The sequence below is a fragment of the Schistocerca americana genome, chromosome 1 (assembly GCF_021461395.2).
Source record: "Schistocerca americana isolate TAMUIC-IGC-003095 chromosome 1, iqSchAmer2.1, whole genome shotgun sequence".
Lineage (NCBI taxonomy): Eukaryota > Metazoa > Arthropoda > Insecta > Orthoptera > Acrididae > Schistocerca > Schistocerca americana.
Genome location: NC_060119.1, coordinates 531,342,171 through 531,366,512, shown reverse-complemented (window position 1 = coordinate 531,366,512; position 24,342 = coordinate 531,342,171). Strand labels below are relative to the sequence as shown.

Sequence of the window (24,342 nt, the reverse complement as noted above, 5' to 3'; positions counted from 1 at the left end):
CATACAATAGTTCCGTTCTTGTGAATTTTTAATAGCTGTGACAATACTTGCAAAATTTAAAACGAAAAACATGGTGCGCATGCAGTAGATAACTGATGCATGATTACTTCAACTAAGTCACTAGCAATTACTGTTAGCAACTGTATGTGCTCCATCTTCTTCGTTTTAAATTTCACAATAATTGTCATACCTATTAAAAATTCACAAGAACACATTTTCAAGACTATCTGTATGGGGTTAGGATTCTATAAGGGCCTAGGAAAATAATTTTAATACTTTTTAGTCCGTTTTAAAATGTGTTACATTAATTTCTTTATTTTAATAATTTCTCTCTTTTTAGTCATGCTTTTGTGAAATTTTTCAATTGATTTCAAACATTCTATTGAGATTCCAATAGACACGTGGTAAATTTGAGTTCTCGGTTTGTCTTCATACGGTTCAACAAATATATTGCTTCCTCCTACTGATATCTGACAAAAAGACCGTATAGGTAAAAATCACGGAGAATCGAATTCATACGGGGGATTACCAGCATTGGTCCTTACCGCAAAACATTCGCTACTGGCACAGGAGAAAGGGGAAATAACAGTGGCTCACAAAGTACCCTCCGCCACACACGGGACAAGAAGGAGAGTTTCTCCTGCACTGTCATCCAGTTCTGAGCTTTGTTGAAAGTTTCAAGTATCTAGCTCATTGGAAAGTTAGATTGAAATAAATTACAGCATTTTTACAGAACAGACAGACACGAAAGAGACCTAATAAAAATGTTTTAAACAAAATTTGACGATCCCCCAACTTGTTATGAAGTAAAACAGTACTTCTGTTTAATGTTCGCTGCTGTTGACGAAAATTACTTTAAATCGATATGTTTACGGAGTCACTATCCAAAGTGAGTGTCTCATTCAATAAAGATTTTCAGTTATCTTTAATTAAGATTTCCCAGTGTCCAATATTAACGTAAAGCTAATCTTTTGGTGTCTTGGTCATACATTAGAAGTTACGAGTGAACATTGAACTACCACTAAGCAATGCTGTTTTATAGCGAAAGAATAAATTCAGTGTGTCTGACATGAAGGAGTAAAATCCTATAATTGTAGCTATTTTTAGATCTATTTAACCCTCATAGAATTAGTCATCATCAGATCACTTTTGTACCACCAAAAATACTTAGCTTTCAATTACTATACTTCTGGCGTAAACTAGTGGTTGGGTGCAATATAGCGCTGCCGGTTATGTACTTTTGCTGACAATTTGCTCGAACAGTTAATTCCACACTACAATAAAAATTACTTTTACCTCATTATATTGGAATGACACAGAAGACTGGTTACAGTCTCAGGAAGTAGCCCTCACTATGTGACGTAGTTAAACTTTAACTGATACTTTGTCACCCTACACCCTCTTCCATTTCATGGCAATGTGAGCTAAACGTCTCCCTTAACCTGCGTTGTCCCACAGCTGCTAACTAGGTCCTTGCTTTAGTGCCGACCGTTGGTTAGATGATTGCCTCATTTTTCATGAGAGAAATTAATGTTGCTTTTAACCTCTACACAGACATGACATTATTTGAGTATATATTTATTATTTCGCAGTTTTGTTCTTCACAATATCATTCTCATTTAGCTATAAATATCAGAAAGTCCTTTTGCGTTTCAAATTACACTCATCCTAATGGATTACCTTTTCCTCGCTTCAGTTGTACATACATCATTTTGCGAGCGAGCGAGTGAGGGAAATGAAAATTAGTCACTGCCGCTTTGTGAGTTTTTGTAAATAGATCTAGCTACAGCCCAAAAAATGTTACAATTTGACGTAATTTCAATGCAGTTAAGGCTCTAAACTCTTAATTTGAACTGGAGGATCACTGTTGCGTAACATTAAATTGGATTCGAGTAGTGTCAGGTCAGTATTTACGCCAAGTCTACGTTTCTGATTTAAGACAGAGGTGCTGGTTTACCTACAATAGTAAAAGAAGCACACGTATCACGCGACTCAAATTTTCAATGGACAGTTGATACGAATCTTCAGCATTTACCTCTCAAACGCCGGGCCCCTCGCATCAAATTTCCGGTTGCGTCCAGACATGGAAGTGGCACTTTGACAAAACCACTAAGACTGCGAAAGAAAAGTTATTGAAAGATTTGGGCAGGTTTTGCGAAAAGTCGGTTTCTTCCGTACCTCAGTTTATAAGAATCAGAATTTGCAACCCGGGAGTTTATTTTTCTAAAGCCGAGGTTGCCTTAAGAATATGTCTGTCCCTTATGATACCAAACAGCAGTGCAAAAAGGGTCTTTCTGAGAACTGAAATTGATCCGAAACAAGCTTCGAAGCTTCCCATTAGAAGACAGCTCGTAGTTTTAGCTTCATTGTCAGTATTCAAAGTGATACTTTTGTGATACCTAAGTTACGAAGATATTGTAAGCAGTCCCGTAGCCGAAAAGCCGTTATTAGTCAATAAGAATATTTAAACCTTTCATTTTAAGGCTGGCTATTAGAGAAAGTATTGAATTTGAATTGTACTTCAACTTTACTTATTGAACATTCCTTTTATTACTTTCATTTGCCTAAAAAACGTACTTGCTCTTTTTATTGCATATCACAATCTCGGATCGCATAAACGATAAACGAAAACCGGTAATGATATCAAATCGAGAAATGCTCTAAAGCGACCTTCGTTCGCTTTAGTTACGTCACAGCTTGCTCTGGTACGACCCACACCTCAGGCTGAGCCTAGGGATCTGTCATTGTGATCTTCGGGTCCAACCGGTACTGGTTTGATGCAGCTGTCCATGCTGGCCAATCCCATGAGTCTGCTCGTCTCTGCAAAACTACTGCCACGTACACTTATCACACAAACACACACTACCATTTGCGGAAATTGCAGCACCAAGAAGGAAACACATGAATTCAGTTTATTTAATACCACAGATTATGTACATGACAAGTGACAAATGATTACCTTTTCAAATCTGTACGTATCCTTTGAGCTCTGCTATTCAGTATGTCGTGTGGCCACCATGCGCTGCAATTAGAGCTGCTACACACCGTGGCATTGAATCAACATGGTTGTGAATACTTCCTGAGGAATTTCTCTCCACGCATTTTGTATCCGAGCCCACAAATCCGTGACACCAGTTACTGGAGGACTGTGACGCACCAGGTGCCCACCAACGATATCCCAGACATATTTGATGAGCGACATGTCTGGCGAACGTGGAGGCCACGGAAGTAATGGTACCCGTCGCATTCGAAGAAGGCCTGTACATTCCTCGCAATATGTGGCCGGGCATTGTCCTGTTGAAATGTGGCCTGTGGAGAAGCCTGAAGCAGGGGGATTACCTCCGTGAGGTAACGGTTGCTGTTCCAAGTGCCTGCAATACGTACGAGGTGAGATTGGTTGTTGTAACCAATGGCATAGGAAATCATCGCACCTGGTGTCCGATATGCCGCTCCACAATGCAGCCCTCCAGGTTGCGCTCAGCACGGTACCGCCGGACACGTATGCCGACATCACTGTAGATCACGTTGAATCGGGATTCTTCTGAAATGATTACATGTTGCTACTCAGCACCCCAGTGACGGTGTTCACGTGTCCATTGCAGTCGGAGGAGCTTGTGGTTTCTGAATAATGCAAGCCGACGTAACAGCATGCGTGCAACGAGTCCAACCTGGAGCAGACTGTGACAAACCGCCGATGCAAACAAGTTCACACCTGTTGCAGTGCTCCAGAGACGAGCCAACACCGTGGACGACGCTGTACGGTCCGTAATGGCCATGTGGACAAAACGACGGTCATCCGGTGCTGTGGTCATGTTCTGTGGTCCAGTTCCCGCTCGTCACTGCGTACAACCTTCCTCTATGCACTGCTTCCACATACGCATCACTGTCGTAGCAGCATGCCCTGCGCGAGCAGAAATGTCACCGTATGACAACCCCGTTTCCCGGAGACCAATCATTCTGCCCCGTTATAACTCGCTCACATGCTGCTATGGCTCCCTTTGACGTCGAATAGGCATACTGGCGCTCGCTGTATTGTTTCCACCTTGTGTGACAGCTCTGCACCGACTACACTAGTCGTAAAACCGACCCTATCGGACCGACCCGACAGAGCTCTACCCGGCCTACGTGTACCTCATATCGCTGCAAAACGTATCACGTATTGCTTGCACACCCAATTCCACCAAGTGTGGCACCATTCGGGTAATTCGTTCTGTGTTGCTCTTTTCACAAACGGTATGTATTTCATCCATCGCCAAACTGACGATTGCTTGACGTCTCCGAATGTTCCTATCAACCTAACCCTTCTTTTAGTCAACTTGTGCCATAAATTTTTCCTCAGTTAGACTCAGTACCTCCTCATTCGCTACTCGATCCACCCATCTAGCCTTCAACAGCCTTTTATACCACATTTGAAACTTTCATTTCTGTTTTACTGTTGTGATGAAGTTTATGGATGGCAGCCGGATAATGAAGACTTCTTGCCACGATATTCCGGCTGACCACCATTCAGCTGAATGGTCTTCCAAACAGCTGCATGTAATAAGAAATGCAACACTTTTTTTTCTCGGCCAGTTTCGTTTGTAAAAACGTGGAACAGAGTGTAATATTCCCGCTTCAGACCGTATAGTTTCATGAACTTTCTACAAGTGGCGCTGCTATATGTAGCATTCTAAATGGTGTCTGTAACGGAGGTGCTACAGAGGGTAGGATGATGATGATGATGATGATGATGATTGATTGTGTGTGTGTGTGTGTGTGTGTGTGTGTGTGTGTGTGTGTGTGTGTTCCTAAGGGACCAAACTGCTGAGATCATGAGTCCCTAGACTTACACACTACTTAAACTAACTTATGCTAAGAACAACACACACACACATGCCAGAGGGAAGACTCGAATCTCTGGCAAGAGAGGCCGCGCAATCCGTGACATGGCGCCCTAGACGGCGCGGCCACTCCGTGCGGCGGTAGAATGATGACAGTAGGAGTTTTACAGTAACGAAGTTAGTTAATATGTGAAGGAATATTGGGAGCCAGAAGGAGAATGTGTGTTACATTCTGTTGCGCAGTTCAGTGCTATGATACCGTGATGTAATTGGGTCGATGGAGCGCCGAGTTAAGCAAAACGAAAGAGAACGCTGTGCCACCGTCCAACAGAGGACGAGACAAGAAGCAACTCGCCGCAAGCCAGGGTGTCGACATCGAGGGCGGTAATCGGCTCAGTTACGTCAGCCGAGCAACATCGACTTACTTGGGAAGAAGAATAGCAGACAGCAGCAGCAGAATCTGTATTTAAGGACCAGCAACCAGCTCGTCAACATCATCCGTCGTGAGGCGTTCGAGTGACGCAGAGCCTGTGTTATCTAGCGCCGCCAGCAGTCCGGAATCATCACTGCCATCTCAGTCATCGTAATGGTCACCGCCGTAATGCAGATCGTCGCCTAGGAAGTGGCAGAGTGAATCCGCCGCAGCCGCCGCCAGCAGGCAGCAGGGGACCCTGAACCCGCTGACGCCAGACAGCCACAGTAGGGGATGGCCGCTGAGACAGGACACTGACCTTAGCCGCTGCCACGCCCCTCCAGCCGCCGCCACCACGACAGAGGCCCTCGGCACGTGGTTCCAGCCGCTGCACTACGAGCCGGCAAGGCCGTAGCGCTGCCGCAGATGCAGGAGATTCTAATTACCGCCAGAGCAGCAACAGGCGCCGCACCGGGCGCGCGTCTGAGCGTCCGCCGGCGCCCTTCAACGACGCCGAGAATATTACGAGCGGAAGCATACCTCGTGCAAAGGGCTCACAACCAATGTATTGCAGTTGAGCAATAAGTGTAGTTATTCTGTCGTCAGGAGCCATCCGTGGTGACACCCCATCATCATCTTCCTCACGCCCAGCAGAGAACCCACGTTGGAATTCCGCAACATGCAGTGAAGTCCCGTTTGCTAACACGGCCCGTTTACACTGGTATGTGGGCTTTTACAGTGCGTTCGAAGCTGTCATTGAGTTTCTTTCGGCGGAAAATCAGAGCATCATAGATATTCATAGGTACTAGCAGAATGTCTACGGAGACCTGACAGTGAACAAAGACGCGGTGAGTCGTTGGGCGAGACGTCTGTAATCATCGCAACAATATCGCGCAAACCTCTCCGACATCCAGCTTTCCCGCCGGCCGCACAATCGCCGTGACTCCTGGAGTGTCGGAATATGCAGACACTTTCATTCGAGGTAATCAACGGATCACAATCAAACATATCGCTGCACAACTGCAAGTCTCTGTAGTAGTGCTGACACACTCGTCCACCATGGGGTACAATGTGCGTTCCTCCTGGGCTCCTCTCCGCCTAAGAGAAGACTATGAAAATGAAGGATCATCGGTGCGGAATTGCTTGCGCATTGCAGTGCTGGTCGTGACAATTTTCTGTCAAACATCGTCACAGGCGATGAAACATGGGTTCATTAGTTCGAATCAGAAACAAAATGAGAATCCATTGAGTGGTGGCACACCGCCCCTGCGAATAAATTGTTTAAAGCCGCACCCTCAGCTGGTAAAGTCATGGCGACGGTCTTCTGGGCCTCTGAAGGGGTTACAAGGAGGTTATTCTGTTAAATGCCCCCCTCATGGTGCAACGATCGACTCTATGGTGTACTTTGCTACCCTCACGAAACCGAAGGAACTACTTCAGCGTGTTCGTCGTCACAAAAATGCAAACGAACTTCTCTTTCTCCATGGTAACGCAAGGCGTCACACATGTCTGCACACCCGAGAGTAGTTGAGAAAACTTCATTGGACTGTTCTTCCTGATCCACCCTACATTCCGGATCTCGCACCTGCCGACTTCCAACTCTTTGGCCCAATGAAAGACGCAATCAGCGGGAAGCAGTACGTGGATGAGTGGGAGGTTAGTGATGCGGCAAGTAGAGTCGTGTCTTGCTGGCAGAGTCCTCCCCAGAAATGTGACAGAAGGTCGTCGCACTGAATAGCGATTGTGTTGAGAAATAGGGATTTGTAGCCAAAGGAGAGGGCAAATGATATAGTGTATTGGAATCCTGAATAAAACCAACTTGCTTTCAGAAAAAAAAGTGTTGCATGCTTATTGAACGCCCCTTGTATGTTGATATTTGGTGCAAAGAAATTCCTCTTTCTCATAAATCCTATTCTTTTCAATGGCAGTCTGCATTTTATATCCCTTCCACTTCCGTCATTGTTTTGCTGCCCAAATAGCAAAACTCATCTACTACTTTGTAACACCCCACCTATCACTTATCTGGTTTTGGTGTGTGTTTACCCAAGGTAATTGACTAACAGATCAACAGAGAGTGCAAAACTGCCGCAATGTCGGATGACGCAAAGAAAGTAATAAGGCCCTGTGACTCTTGATTGAACTGTGGTGGCAGTGTTGACATTAATTGGTTCAGAATTGATCCCTTTTAATTATAAAGGGGCGCACATTGATGTTATATTCAGCTATTGAACACCAGATGCAAATGTTGAACATAAAATTAATTAAGAAAGTGACTTGGGATTTCAACTACTTGATTGAAAACAGATGCAGTCGATTAGCACAGCTTTATTTTAACTCACGACCTTCAATCATCACATTACATGACTCTCCTAACAGGCAGTGGTAATAAGTTGCGTTTGCGTGGAGTAAAGCACGATAAATCAAAAGTAATTCCTATCGACTGACCCAGGCGTAATGCGAAGTGCGAGAAGAATTCTACAATACATGGCCCACGAAACCCTCGTGGAAACTTTGCCGACGTGATCCAACATATTAATCAGTGGCCAGAGAGGGCGCAGTATCACCGAATTCAGCGTGGCGGAGCGTTGTCGTTGTGCGGACGTCAGCCGACCTTGTGGTGCTGCAAGGCTTTGCTCGTCTATTCACTCCTAGCTATCTTGCACAGTACATAGCTGAACCAAAACTTCCTATCTTCAAGCTCAATCGTTCCATTTGCTAAGTCCTAAACTGCAGAGATGCTCACTCGTTCTCAGGAAAGCTGAGTAAAGAACGCCACGTCCGCACTCAAGGCAAGCTGGGAACGGAAGACCCCTACGGAGACTTCTCACAGTCTGCTCTTCGCCTCGGTTTCCCCTCCACCAAAATCACTTACGCCATTTACAGCGCAAGTCGCGTTAATTATGTGTCACTTCCCAGCGCCGACCAATGCCTGCTCTGGGAAGTGAACAAATTACCACAAAATTTCCCTTCCTCTCAACTTCTGCTAATTAGCTCCTCCCAGGCCACCCATCAAGGTTAGCATCTGCACAAACACCAAGTTTTGCGGAATTCTGACTCCCAGGAGAGTACTTCAAATTCCTCGGTCCTACGTTCCCATCGGAGGCCGGCGTATTTCATTCTGTCGCTCTTCACCTGATTTACTTCAGACTCTGCGGACCGTGAATTCAGCGTGAAGTTGCTACAGTCACAGACATGCATATTTTGACCTCAGTTGACCTCTCCACTGTAGCTTTGTGTGGCTTTCTCGCACGTTTCACTGAAAACGGGACGACGGACATTTATCAACAGGTGTACAAGTTCTGCGTCTGCTTCCTGGTACACCAGCATGGGGTCAACCACCGACTCACTGTCACTCATCTTAAGGCAGCTGGAGGCCGCGCCCCGTTACCGCTTTCTCAAGAGTTTGAGGTGCCCTAAGCTGCCTATGTCCCTTCCCATCGCCACTCTCCAGTCGCGCGCCGTGGTCAACTCGAATACTTCCCTGGGGTAAACTAGCCTCCAGTAAATAGACGCATTTACACAAAGTTTTCATGTCGTGTGAATTGCTTTAAAACCATCACCCGACATTAATTATCCCAATATGTCCATACTGTACCCTCTACAAGATGCATTGTGCTTTGTCAGTTATTTTTGTTCAGCCCTACTGTTCGCTCAACGTGAGTTAGGTGACCTTCAATGACTTCATGTAAGGGACATAGTTCTTGCCATCTTACAACTTTTAATTCCGACCAGTTCATTGAACGGTCCTGGGCAGCAATTCGTGAGACTCTCAAAGGACGTTGCCACGAGATACCACTGGCAGTACGTGTCACTGTCTCAAGGGAATGGTTGTCTAAACAAGGGACTCTGTCAGTGACTAGATGACAACCACTGCTCTACTTGTGTTCCAGGCTGCGTCAGAGTGGAGACCGGGGGAGGGCAGCGTCGAGTGGCAGCTGAAGCCGAGATGGGGGAGCAGGAGGTGGGCGCGTGGTTCTCGGGCCGCAGCGTGCTGGTGACGGGCGCCACCGGCTTCGTGGGCGGCGTGCTGCTCGAGAAGCTACTCCGCGAGTGTCCCCGCCTCGCGGCCGCCCACTTGTTGGTGCGGCCCGCTGCCCACGAGACGGCCGAGCAGCGCGTCGCGAGACTCCTCGACTCTCCGGTAAGTCGGCGCCTCTTCTGCCGCCGTCAGCTGCGGTTTCTTCCTGAGTCGTCGTCGTCATCGTCATCGTCACCACCACCACCACCACCACCACCACCACCACCATCACCATCATCATCATCATCATCTAACTATTCTGATACAGGTCACCACGAATTCCCTTCCCGTGCCAACGTATTCACCTCGAAACAGATCGTGTAACCTAGATCCTCACTTATCTGTTGGACATTTTCCAATGTGGGTCGTCTTGTATAATTCTTACCTGTGCAGCTCCTTCTATCGCCATGTTCCTTCGTTACTGTTCTTCATAAAAATGGCTCTGAGCACTATGGGACTCAACATCTGTGGTCATCAATCCCCTAGAACTTAGAGCTACTTAAACCTAACTAACCTAAGGACATCACACACATCCATGCCCGAGGCAGGATTCGAACCTGCGACCGTAGCGGTCATGCGGTTCCAGACTGACGCGCCTAGAACCGCACGGCCACACCGGCCGGCTTAGTGTTCTTCATATGTTCTTTTCTTCGCTGATATTGCGGAGAACCCCCTCATGCCTCATCTAACCAGCCTACTACTTTTTCAACATTCTTCTATAGCACCAAGTCTCAGAAGCTTACATTCTCTTCTGTTCCGGCTTTCCGACAGTCCATGACTCACTAGCAACTGTGCTCCAAACGTAAATTCTCAGAAATCTCTTCCTCAAGTTAATGCCTACCTTTGACACCAGTAAACTTTTCATGGCCGGAAATGCCCTTTCTTCCTGTGCTATTCCGCTTTGTGTCATTGATAAATTCGCACCAAATTCTGCTCCCATTCTTCAATCACTCTTTTATTTCTGTCATTGCTTCTTCGAGGTAGAGATTGAACAGTAGGGGCTGCAAGAGACGACTATTGGGAGGGCATAAGTAGAGTTTGCTCTGTGTCAGGAGGCACTCTCCCAGACCGCTCGTTGCCAGTTTTTCTCGGGTGGATGGTAGTGACCTGTGCTCGCCGGTAGGTGCAGTGGAAGAAGACTCAGAATCAGTTATTTATTTCCATAAAAGTACAGGTAGTGTTTTGACTCCTATTTGGCACTCTCAGTCAATGCCCGCTGAGGAATCGCGTCGTAAGCAGCCTTCAGCCCGCTCACTGCAACTGACACCGCGTACTTCGTTCCAACCGGCTGCTGCACTGGCGGTTCGCCGCTTGCTGTGGCCCCGGCCCCAGATGCGCGTACTGTACTAACACACGCCGACTTGGGAGGTGCTATGTCCCCTCCCGCTCACCCCCTTCTTCGTCATCCGTCGTACAGCCGTGAAGTTCAACGATACTAGCCTGCCGTCCAGGTAGGCCATATTCAGCCCGCCGAAATGTCGGGAACGCTGGTGTCCTGATCCTGCTGGGACGGAAAGACCTCAACGTCCTCCCACGACAGAGGCAGACTGTGGTACTGAACTCTACGAGTGGTGATTATGACGAGGTAGCCATTGGAGTCGGGCAAAGTCGTCCATCCTTTGGAATTAGTTAGTTAGTTAGTTAGTCACGTGTTCCATTGATCAATAGCACGGAAAAACCGTTATGATGTGGAAGGTGTCAAATGCACAAGAAATGCGCATAGGAACACGTTTTCTTTTCTTTGTTTTTTGTTTACATTATAGTGTTATACCCAAATATTTCTATTATCTATCCGATTCACTTAAACAGCACAAAATGCACATATTATATCTCCAGATTTATTTACTCATATTCAAGAATTCATCTATTGGTATAGAAGGAGTTGTTAAGGAGATATGATTTCAATATGTTTTTGAAACTATTACTGCTGTCTGCCAGACATTTTATTTCATCTGGTAATTTATCAAAAAGTTTTATAGCAGCAGCGTAGGTCTTTCTTTTTTCTGGTATTGTAATCATGAATGCCGCTGTTGATTTTAAACTGGTCCATGGTGTTGAGAAAAAAAATCATTACTTAGTAAATGTACTGTGAAGCTGTTGTAAGAATTCCTAACCTTTTAAAAAGATGCCTACAAGATGTGCGACTATGAACCCCACACATTATTCTAACTACTTTCTTTGGAGCAGTGAATACCTTTTACCTAAGTGTTGAGTTGCCCCAGAATACTATTCCGTATCACATCACAGAGTAGAAGTATGGAAAGTATGTTAGCTCACTAATTTCTACATCCTCAAAATTGGCAATTATTCTGACTGCAAAAGTTGCTGAACCTAGTCGCTTTAGGAGATTCAAAATATGAATTTCCCAATTAAGATTCTCATCTATATGTACACCCAAAAACTTAGAATGCTCTACCCTGGCTACTGATTTCTTTTGATGTGTTACGTTTATTGAAGGAATTATAGTTCTTGCAGCAGAAATTTTAGATGTACTGCGTTTTTTCACTGGTGATAGCTCTTTTTTGGGAACCGTTCATTTTTACTCGTTCATCATTCACTGTTTTTGGTATATGGTTCTTATGAAAAATTGAAAATTAGTAGCATAGGTGATTGAAGATGGAAGGCACCAAGAGGGCCACTTGCCTCCCCCTGGAGTACAGAGTTTTTATTCATAAAAGAATTCTAAAACATTTGTAATTTTCGTGATTCTGCAAAAAACATCTCTTTTAGCCAACTGTAGCGTTATGTGGCTGATCGCAGTGAAATAATATAAGGTGGCGCACGAAAAACCGGCCCAAAGTACAGACTGCTCGCCAATTACCCACGATTTGTTGACCGCTTCGAGCAGAATAGATAAACATGCAATAATTAGGTTGTTGTTGTTGTTGTGGTCTTCAGTCCTGAGACTGGTTTGATGCAGCTCTCCATGCTACTCTATCCTGTGCAAGCTTTTTCATCTCCCAGTACCTACTGCAACCTACATCCTTCTGAATCTGCTTAGTGTATTCATCTCTTGGTCTCCCTCTACGATTTTTACCCTCCACGCTGCCCTCCAATACTAAATTGGTGATCCCTTGATGCCTCAGAACATGTCCTACCAACCGATCCCTTCTTCTGGTCAAGTTGTGCCACAAACTTCTCTTCTCCCCAATCCTATTCAATACTTCCTCATTAGTTATGTGATCTACCCATCTAATCTTCAGCATTCTTCTGTAGCACCACATTTCGAAAGCTTCTATTCTCTTCTTGTCCAAACTATTTATCGTCCATGTTTCACTTCCATACATGGCTACACTCCATACGAATACTTTCAGAAATGACTTCCTGACACTTAAATCAATACTGGATGTTAACATATTTCTCTTCTTCAGAAACTCTTTCCTTGCCATTGCCAGCCTACATTTTATATCCTCTCTACTTCGACCATCATCAGTTATTTTGCTCCCCAAATAGCAAAACTCCTTTACTACTTTAAGTGCCTCATTTCCTAATCTAATTCCCTCAGCATCACCCGACTTAATTAGACTACATTCCATTATCCTTGTTTTGCTTTTGTTGATGTTCATCTTAGATCCTCCTTTCAAGACACTGTCCATTCCATTCAACTGCTCTTCCAAGTCCTTTGCTGTCTCTGACAGAATTACAATGTCATCGGCGAACCTCAAAGTTTTTATTTCTTCTCCATGAATTTTAATACCTACTCCGAATTTTTCTTTTGTTTCCTTTACTGCTTGCTCAATATACAGATTGAACAACATCGGGGAGAGGCTACAACCCTGTCTTACTCCCTTCCCAACCACTGCTTCCCTTTCATGTCCCTCGACTCTTATAACTGCCATCTGGTTTCTGTACAAATTGTAAATAGCTTCTCGCTCCCTGTATTTTACCCCTGCCACCTTTAGAATTTGAAAGAGAGTATTCCAGTCAACATTGTCAAAAGCTTTCTCTAAGTCTACAAATGCTAGAAACGTAGGTTTGCCTTTCCTTAATCTTTCTTCTAAGATAAGTCGTAAGGTCAGTATTGCCTCACGTGTTCCAGTGTTTCTACGGAATCCAAACTGATCTTCCCCGAGGTTGGCTTCTACTGGTTTTTCCATTCGTCTGTAAAGAATTCGTGTTAGTATTTTGCAGCTGTGACTTATTAAGCTGATAGTTCGGTAATTTTCACATCTGTCAGCACCTGTTTTCTTTGGGATTGGAATTATTATATTCTTCTTGAAGTCTGAGGGTATTTCGCCTGTTTCATACATCTTGCTCACCAGATGGTAGAGTTTTGTCAGGACTGGCTCTCCCACGGCCGTCAGTAGTTCCAATGGAATATTGTCTACTCCGGGGGCCTTGTTTCGACTCAGGTCTTTCAGTGCTCTGTCAAACTCTTCACGCAGTATCATATCTCCCATTTCATCTTCATCTACATCCTCTTCCATTTCCATAATATTGTCCTCAAGTACATCGCCCTTGTATAGACCCTCTATATACTCCTTCCACCTTTCTGCTTTCCCTTCTTTGCTTAGAACTGGGTTTCCATCTGAGCTCTTGATATTCATACAAGTCGTTCTCTTATCTCCAAAGGTCTCTTTAATTTTCCTGTAGGCGGTATCTATCTTACCCCTAGTGAGATAGGCCTCTACATCCTTACATTTGTCCTCTAGCCATCCCTGCTTAGCCATTTTGCACTTCCTGACGATCTCATTTTTGAGACGTTTGTATTCCTTTTCGCCTGTTTCACTTACTGCATTTTTATATTTTCTCCTTTCATCAATTAAATTCAATATTTCTTCTGTTACCCAAGGATTTCTACTAGCCCTCGTCTTTTTACCTACTTGATCCTCAGCTGTCTTCACTACTTCATCCCTCAGAGGTCCCCATTCTTCTTCTACTGTATTTATTTCCCCCATTCCTGTCAATTGCTCCCTTATGCTCTCCCTGAATCTCTGTACAACCTCTGGTTCTTTTAGTTTATCCAGGTCCCATCTCCTTAAATTCCCACCTTTTTGCAGTTTCTTCAGTTTTAATCTACAGGTCATAACCAATAGATTGTGGTCAGAGTCCACATCTGCCCCTGGAAATGTCTTACAATTTAAAACCTGGTTCCTAAATCTCTGTCTTACCATTATATAATCTATCTGATACCTTTTAGTATCTCCAGGGTTCTTCCATGTATACAACCTTCTTTCGTGATTCTTAAACCAAGTGTTAGTTATGATTATGTTGTGCTCTGTGCAAAATTCGACGAGGCGGCTTCCTCTTTCATTTCTGTCCCCCAATCCATATTCACCTACTATGTTTCCTTCTCTCCCTTTTCCTACACTCGAATTCCAGTCACCCATGACTATTAAATTTTCGTCTCCCTTCACAATCTGAATAATTTCTTTTATTTCATCATACATTTCTTCAATTTCTTCGTCATCTGCAGAGCTAGTTGGCATATAAACTTGTACTACTGTAGTAGGCGTGGGCTTCGTATCTATCTTGGCCACAATAATGCGTTCACTATGCTGTTTGTAGTAGCTTACCCGCATTCCTATTTTCCTATTCATTATTAAACCTACTCCTGCATTACCCCTATTTGATTTTGTGTTTATAACCCTGTAGTCACCTGACCAGAAGTCTTGTTCCTCCTGCCACCGAACTTCACTAATTCCCACTATATCTAACTTCAACGTATCCATTTCCCTTTTTAAATTTTCTAACCTACCTGCCCGATTAAAGGATCTGACATTCCACGCTCCGATCCGTAGAACGCCAGTTTTCTTTCTCCTGATAACGACATCCTCTTGAGTAGTCCCCGCCCGGAGATCCGAATGGGGGACTATTTTACCTCCGGAATATTTTACCCAAGAGGACGCCATCATCATTTAATCATACAGTAAAGCTGCATGCCCTCGGGAAAAATTACGGCTGTAGTTTCCCCTTGCTTTCAGCCGTTCGCAGTACCAGCACAGCAAGGCCGTTTTGGTTATTGTTACAAGGCCAGATCAGTCAATCATCCAGACTGTTGCCCTTGCAACTACTGAAAAGGCTGCTGCCCCTCTTCAGGAACCACACGTTTGTCTGGCCTCTCAACAGATACCCCTCCGTTGTGGTTGCACCTACGGTACGGCTATCTGTATCGCTGAGGCACGCAAGCCTCCCCACCAACGGCAAGGTCCATGGTTCATGGGGGGGGGCGGGGGGGGGGGGGAATAATTAGGTAGCAAAGAAATAACAAATAAGCTAATGCAAACAACTTCGAAACAATAGATGACGACTGGTAAGCGACAATGAGCAGTCTAACACTCGGGTCCGATTTTTCGTGCGCCATCCTGTACCACTGAAATAATATTGTAGGAGTTATCATATTCTCTTTACAAAATGTGACACCATACACTCGATTACGAAGCCCGGGCTCCATAACAATGAACATGTTCTTTTACCTTGGATCAAAAAAAGACGGAAAATGGCCACTCGTGTGTGCCGTGCCGACGTCCTTTGAATTTGTAATAACTAAAATCTTGTCTTTTACAAGCATTTCTTCTGTTGTTTATCAAAATAGTGAAGTAAGCTGATACGCCGCTTTGTTACCTTACACACCACGTTATTTTTGTTTAATTTACATAATTATAAAATACATTTTAATTACCGCTCGTGGGCGCTGAATAGAATACGAAAAGAACCAGAAGTTCAGAGTTCAGAAAAGGTTTGAAACAGATGTAGAACGGTTGTGCGAACGAAACGAACAACAACTCTATACTGAACTATGAGCAGTCGGCAGTGGAACTGCAGCGAGTGGCCACGCGAAGGAGGACGAGTCTGGCCGAGCGAGACCGAGACCGAGGCAGACGGGAACGGGACCGAGGCTGGAACGAGACCGACCGACGTGCCGTTGCGGGAACGAGACCGACCGTTTCCCGTTCCCGGGAACTATGAGTAGAAAGCCGCGACCAAAGTGAACTATGAAAGACCATTCCTTAGAATCCGTTCCTCGCTCGTTCCGTTCAGTTTGGTGAACCGTTCCTTTAGACCCGTTAGTTCGCCAACGACCCGGCTCTAGTAACCATCTCCCAGAAACGACTGCTGTTGTCCGTAGAGTGCAGGAAATCTACAACAGACTTTCGTTAGATGTCACTTCGTTGCGATCAGGGAATCGAGTGTGAACGTCATGTTCGCCATCGATCCCTCTGACCGAATGCTTTACTAGCTAAACTACTGGGGTATTTATGGATTTAAGTAGTGGATAACGTTTACCAGATGTCATTCGTCATGACCGCATAGGGCTTGCTGTTACGGAGGTATCACCGGTTTTCCTTCTGTCGTGCTTACTTAACGAGTTTGTTATAGCATAGAAATGATTCGTAAAGTTCGTGGTACCGTTTGTTGCATTCACTTAGCCTTTCTTTCGTTATATAACGAAGGTGACGTGACCCTGTTTGGCTGCTCTGACCCACTACATTCTGCTGAAGTGTGCTGCCTGGCTCGCCAGAAATTCCGATGTTTTGCTCTGCCCTGACCCAGTCTCGGTGGCGAAATGTTTTCATTGCATTCACCTCAGGTCGACTCTGCCGTAATGCAGCGAGGTAGCTTCGCTCTGTGACTGAAAATTTTACCCGTTTTGCTGCCCTGTACAAGGTTGGCATGCAACAGGGCGAAAGAGTACAGCCCTATCTTTATACTATTTCCAAATCGAGCTCTTACTTCTTGGTGTGCCATTCTACGCCTACAAGCTGAAAAATTAAGACGCTGAAACAAAAAATTAGTCCGAAAATTCGGCGTCTTGCAGTAAGACTCCGAACTAAGAGTGTTGTGAAATGATAATCTCTTCGGAGAGAAACAATAATCCCCCCTCAGGACACATCACGCTAGTATACAGGGTGTTACAAAAAGGTACGGTCAAAGTTTCAGGAAACATTCCTCACACTCAAAGAAAGAAAATATGTTATGTTGACATGTGTCCGGAAACGCTTACTTTCCATGTTAGAGCTCATTTTATTATTTCTCTTCAAATCACATTAATCATGGAATGACTTCAAACACTTTGTTACAGGAAATGTTCAAAATGTCCTCCGTTAGCGAGGATACATGCATCCACCGTCCGTCGCATGGAATCCCTGGAGAATGGCGTATTGTATTATAGCCGTCCGCAATACGAGCACGAAGATTCTCTACATTTGGTACCGGGGTTGCGTAGACAAGAGCTTTCAAATGCCCCCCATATATGAAAGTCAAGAGGGATGAGGTCAGGAGAGCGTGGAGGCCATGGAATTGGTCCGCCTCTACCAATCCGTAGGTCACCGAATCTGTTGTTGAGAAGCATACGAACACTTCGACTGAAATGTGCAGGAGCTCCATCGTGCATGAACCACATGTTGTGTCGTACTTGTAAAGGCACATGTTGTAGCAGCACAGGTAGAGTATCCCGTATGAAATCATAGCGGTGAATCGAGGAAGTACAGTACATACTGACGAAACTAAAATGAGCTCTAACATGGAAATTAAGCGTTTCCGGACACATGTCCACAAAACATATTTTCTTTATTTGTGTGTGAGGAATGTTTCCTGAAAGTTTGGCCGTACCTTTTTGTAACACCCTGTAGTGTAGGCCCGCGCGGCCAAAAATGTGCTCACCTCGGCAATGATGTTTGTCGATATGTCTCTTCAGGTTAACTAAATGCAGGTGAAGCCACTCATTGCTATAAAATTCTGGGAACGTCAGCTGTTATGTTTCACCCGCTATTCCAAGTAATCACAATGTCTGTGGGTAAGATAAAGAAAAGATTGATATATCAAGCTAATCGAGATTTGATAGGGTTCCCCAGTGTTCACCAACGAAGCACCAATGAGTGGAGAGCTGTGAACATCGATGTTATCTTGGAAGACGGAAATGTCCACAGCATACTCGTCATGAAGAGTGTAGTAACTTTCTACTTTGTGACCTACTTCTATAGAATGTGGCGAGAAACTTCAGTTCATTCGGAGATAGAAACTTTCTAAGTTAACGACAGGACCCATTTCACTTTATTACGCGAGTTGTAATAATTCGTCAGTTGCGACATAGCATGCAAAAACAGTCAGCTGCCACTTACTTTTCTGCTTGTCCATAATCCCAGTGTTGGTAAATACCTCAAACTTAATGTCCTGAGTTAGTGGATACCCGAATAAAAATATCCTCGTCCTTGTTGATTTCATTTTATGTGTCGACTACTAGTCGAAAATTTTGTTTCAGTTTTATGAATGAGAGAAAAATACCTAGAGCTTATATTCGTGAAATAAAATTTTGTTATAAGTTTCCTTTAATTTACGTCTATGGTCACAAACTTTTTGTTAACAGATTACCGGTTTCGGTCTATAATGACCATCATCAGATCTGTTTTATAAAAGTAAAATCGTAATGTACTGCAGCCATACTGTCATCGTCAAATGTTAAATGCATTTAACATTTGACGATGCCACTATGGCTGCAGTACATTATGACTTTTATAAAACAGATCTGATGATGGCCATTATAGACCGAAACCGGTAATCTGTTAACAAAAAGTTTGTGACCATAGACGTAAATTAAAGGAAAATTATTGTATATACGGGTCACTGTTTAATTCACGACAGTGTCGCAGCTTGTGAAAATTTTGTTATACTTTACCTTCGTATTTTGTAAGGAACGAACACACGTTAAAAATATCCGCGCATATTGTTGTACAGGGCCCCCACAGATCATTAGTGCTACGAGTCCCGCGCAAAGTTAAGCTATGGTTCTTTAATGACAGTCGATATTCAATATCGACACTGTCGCCTTTGAAATATTGCAGCTTCGGTATTAAAAAGAAGATATCGACCTTGGATACTGACAAAAGATTAAACTGCTTGTTCCCACTGTAAATTGTTTCGTCAATTAAACGAATCTTTCTCTCAATATGTATTGTATAACATCAGTGCAACACATTTGTAGCTCTTCAAAAGTGGCCATTGGGAAGGGGCTGGAGGGTGGGGGGGGGGGGGGGGGGGGGGGCAGCGGAGATATTTTTGAACCGACTAAAGCCGGAAAATTGGCTATTCTGGCAACGTCTTTCATTTTTTTTCTTTATTTGGTGCTTTCGAGGTGTCAACCAATACATTGATCCATTAAGGAAAACTAAAGACAAAATGGCACAAGAAAAGAATAATTTGCAAAGTAGAACAGGAAAGACTTACCATCAAAACTCAATTATTTGAAAGACAGCCTTCTAGATCTTAACCAAGATACATTGGAAGTATAGAATCAGTCATCTACAATTCCCATCCAAAGGTACAAAAGCTACAAAAATTTAGTTAAATGTTGAGTCAAATCCTCAGCTTCTGAGAAACTGAACTCAAAATCAGGCAACAGTCTACCAACAATTCATTAGACTTAGGGGAAACATTTTCTTTAAAATAAAGTAATTTTTACAGCCTGCGAACAAGACGTTGTAAGAGTATGTATATTGGATGTGTTTTTATGTTGCCTTTTACGCTACTCTCTAAGTTCATCGTTTAACATCATTGTTGAAAACACTAATATTTTGGGATAGATTTTTAGTCGTTAACGATCAAAGTCAGCATCAATGATTTGCCAACATTGCGTACCTCCAGCTCATAAACCACCCAGGAAAGAGTGAGTGGAGACGTGCTGTGGTGTTGCAGCTGTTCTCGCAGCTGGAGGGTGACGAGTGGCGGCAGCGCGTGTTCGCGGTGCCGGGAGACGTGTCGCGGCCGCAGCTGGGGCTGCAGCTGCCTGCAGAGGCGGCGGCCCGCCTGCTGGACCAGGTGTCCGTCGTCTTCCACTGCGCCGCCTCCACCAGCCTGGCCGCCGGCCTGCGCCGCACCGTAACGGCCAACCTCGACTCCACACAGCACCTGCTCGACCTCTGCAAGCAGATGCCCAACCTACAGGTAAACGAGGCCCGTTTCATCTACCCAGGGTGGTCCATTGATCGTGACTGGGCCACATATCTCACGAAATAAGCGTCAAACGAAAAAACTACGAAGAACGAAACTTATCTAGCTTGAAGGGGGAAACCAAATGGCGCTATGATTGGTCCGCTAGATGGCGCTGCCATAGGTCGAACGGATATCAACTGCGTTTTTTTTTTTAATAGGAACCCCCATTTTTATTACACATTTGTGTAGTACGTAAAGAAATATGAATGTTTTAGTTGGACCATTTTTTTCGCTTTTTAATAGATGGCGCTGCAATAGTCACAAACATATGGCTAACAATTTTAGACGAACTCTTGGTAACAGGTAGGTTTTTTTAATTAAAATATAGAAAGTAGGTACGTTTCAACATTTTATTTCGGTTGTTCCAATGTGATACATGTACCTTAGCGAACTTATCATTTCTGAGAACGCATGCTGTTACAGCGTGATTACCTGTAAATACCACATTAATGCAATAAATGCTCAAAATGATGTCCGTCAACCTCAATGCATTTGGCAATACGTGTAACGACATTCCTCTTAACAGCGAGTAGTCGCCTTCCGTAATATTCGCACATGCACTCACAAAGCGCTAAGGCATGTTGTCAGGCGTTGTCGGTGGATCACGATAGCAAATATCCTTCAACTTTCCCCACAGAAAGAAATCCGGGGACGCCAAATCCGGTGAACGTGAGGGCCATGGTATGGTGCTTCGACGACCAATCCAAATGTCATGAAATATGCTATTCAATACCGCTTCAACCGAGCTATGTGCCGGACATCCATCATGTTGGAAGTACATCGCCGTTCTGTCATGCAGTGAAACATTTTGTAGTAACATCGGTAGAATATTATGTAGGAAATCACCATACATTGCACCATTTTGATGGCCATCGATAAAATGGGGGCCAATTATCTTCCCTCCCATAATGCCGCACCATACATTAACCAGCCAAGGTCGCTGATGTTCCACTTGTCTCAGGCATCGTCGACTTTCCGTTGCCCAATAGTGCATATTATGCCGGTTTACGTTACCGCTGTTCATGAATGACGCTTCGTCGCTAAATAGAACGCGTGCAAAAAATCTGTCATCGTCCCGTAATTTCTCTTGTGCCCAGTGGCAGTACTGTACCCGGCGTTCAAAGTCGTTGTCAAGCAATTCCTTGTGCATAGAAATATGGTATGGGTGCAGTTGATGCTGATGTACCATTCTCAACACCGACGTTTTTGAGATTCCAGATTCTTGCGCAATTTCTCTGCTACTGATGTGCGGATTAGCCGCGACAGCAGTTAAAACACCGACTTGGGCGTCGTCATTTGTTGCAGGTCGTGGTTGGCGTTTCCCCGAACAGCATACATAGTACACGCGCGTTGTGCATTTTGTTCACAATAGCCATACATCAACACAATATCGACCTTTTCGGAAATTGGTAAACGGTCCATTTGAACACGGGTAATGTATCACGAAGCAAATACCGTCCGCACTGGCGAAATGTTACGTGATATCACGTACTTATACGTTTGTGACTATTACAGCGCCATCTGTCACAAAGCGAAAAAAGTGGTCCAACTAAAACATTCATATTTCTTTACGTACTACACGAATATGTAATAAAAAATGGGGGTTCCTATTTTAAAAAACGCAGTTGATATCCGTTTGACCTGTGTCAGCGCCATCTGGTTTCCCCCTTCAAGCTAGACGAGTTTCGTTCTCTGTAGTTTTTTCGTTTGATGCTTATTTCGTGAGATATTTGGCCCGGTCACTATCAATGAACCACCCTGTATACTTGCGACATCTTCAGCGAAGGGGCGATCTGTAGTCTTACGAACACTGAATAAATTCTCAGTTGCCAAGTTCACTAAAGTCATTTATTGATATAGGTGACTGATTTCGACAAGTCTCTGTTGCCATTTTCGGATCTGTGTTTACATCATTACATAATCTCCTCCATCTGTACAGTAACTGGTGCTATACAATGAATATCCATAGAGCTCACGATACCAGCATGGAAATACATCGAACAGCACCAGTTATTGTACTGGTGGAGGAGGTTATGTAATGATGTAGACATAGATCCCAAGATGGCAACAGAATTGCCGAAACAGGTGATCCACCAGGCCGCCATCTTCAGTCGAGTAAGCCGTCCCACTAACTCGCAGAACTGAAATCAAACCGCAGCGGCGCCTTTTTTCATACAGCGCCTGTAGGGCCAACGCGCGTGCGCGAACCTAAATTGCCCTCTGGTGCAAAGCACGGCAGCCCACCGGTGGTGAAAACACGCGGAAACAGTACATTGATATCAAATACTGTTGACACCTTTTGATAACTGAAACAAAGACCGTTGTTTTTTAATATCAGCCAGAACAGGGTTCCAACTCTTACTTAAAGGATATCCTTTACCTCTGTTTATAATATTTTCAGATAGCCGGATTTCAATGGCTTCTTTCACTAAACAGTCTCAAAAACGCGACGCAGGGGCAACCACTTATCTCATCATACAACATTTTATGTTCTTCAGTAAAACACTGTTCCGCAGCAGCAATTTTTTTCTGGCTGAAATAACTGCGTGTGCCGATGGTGCCCCACGATCCCAGATCGTACGAATTGTCTGTCCAATATACACTTTCCCGCAATGGCAGGGGATTTTGTTGACACCGGGCTTTGTTAAACCCAAGTCATCCATCACGGGGCCAAGCAGCACTCTAGTCTTAGCCGGAGAATGGGCTACACTTCTAATATCAAATCTCTCTAAAATTCTTCCTATTTTTGAAGATATGCTTTCCGCGAAAGGTAGGAACACCACTTATTTGCTTGTAACTAGTTTTTTCCCGCGGAGGTCCAATCTGTAGAGCACGACGGATCTGATTATCGGTGTAACCAGTCTGCTTGAACACTGTTTTTAGATTATCCAGTTCTTGTATCAAACTATCTGCTTCTGAGATGGCACAGGCTCTTTTTACCAACGTACGTTGGACCTCTGTGCGCTGGTACAACAGATGATAACTTGATGCATGAACATATATGTCCGTTTGCGTAGGCTTACGATAAACACTGCGTCCTAATGTCCCATCACCCCTCCTGTAGACCACGACATCTAAAATCGGAAGTTTCCCATCCTTTTCAGCTTCCATTGTGAACCTAATATTGGGATGCAAACAGTCAAAATCATCTAGGAAACGATGCAGAGCGTCCCTCCCATGTAGATACCGTAAACGCATAGTAGACGTATCCCCAAAAACAAGTTGGTTTTAAAAACGCCGTCTTCAGAGCCGTGTCCTCAAAATCTTCGCCGGCCGAAGTGGCCGTGCGGTTAAAGGCGCTGCAGTCTGGAACCGCAAGGCCGCTACGGTCGCAGGTTCGAATCCTGCCTCGGGCATGGATGTTTGTGATGTCCTTAGGTTAGTTAGGTTTAACTAGTTCTAAGTTCTAGGGGACTAATGACCTCAGCAGTTGAGTCCCATAGTGCTCAGAGCCATTTGAACCATTTGAACCTTTTCAAAATCTTCGATAAACAAACTGGCAACTGTGCGGATAATGGACTCCCCACAGCCACTCCATCAGGTTGTTCAAAGTATTTGTCATTAAATAAAAAATACGTGGACGTCAGCACATGTCGCCAAAGCTTGTTTGTTTCTTCGTCCAGTTTTTTTAACGATTAACTGCAAAGAATCTTAAAGAGGAACTCTGGTGAAGAGTGACACAACATCAAAACGAACGAGAGACACAGACTCCAAATGCTGAATAAAAATCAGAGTATTGGATACATGATGTTCTCAGTTTTCGACATCGGGACTGAGAAAAGATGCTAAGTACTTGGCCAAGTTGTAAGATTGTTAACAATAGACCGAACGGGAACCCCTTGCTTGTGTACCTTACGCAAACTGTATAAACTCCGCGAGACAGCAGCACCAGGTCTAAGTTTTTTAAGAACATCGTCAGATGAACTCTTCTTCAGAAGTGAAAGCGTCTTGATTTTTATACGTTCAGTTGGATCGTTCCATAATCTTCGGTATGCCGAATGTACAAGTAAAGCGTCAATTTTACCCAAAACAGTTGTCCCGCGACAGGAGAACCGGTGCATTGTCCTTTAGAATCGCTAAATTCTGGTCTTCCCTGGTGGACTGGATGTTACTTTCCGGGGTGGCACCCGACCCAACGTAAACGGCCAATAAACTTCTTTCTA

At 44.3% G+C, this 24,342-nt stretch overlaps 1 protein-coding gene across 1 annotated transcript in view; it reads left to right on the top strand.

Moving 5' to 3' along the window:
• The window catches only part of LOC124571358 (putative fatty acyl-CoA reductase CG5065), a 145,344-nt gene that overhangs the window by 25,806 nt on the left and 95,196 nt on the right, over positions 1 to 24,342 (top strand). Inside the window, exons 2-3 of the mRNA XM_047131114.1 lie at positions 9,123 to 9,373; positions 19,883 to 20,131. Of these exons, the coding sequence (XP_046987070.1) occupies positions 9,179 to 9,373; positions 19,883 to 20,131 (444 nt within the window). The 5' untranslated portion in view covers positions 9,123 to 9,178. The remainder of the gene's footprint in view (positions 1 to 9,122; positions 9,374 to 19,882; positions 20,132 to 24,342) is intronic.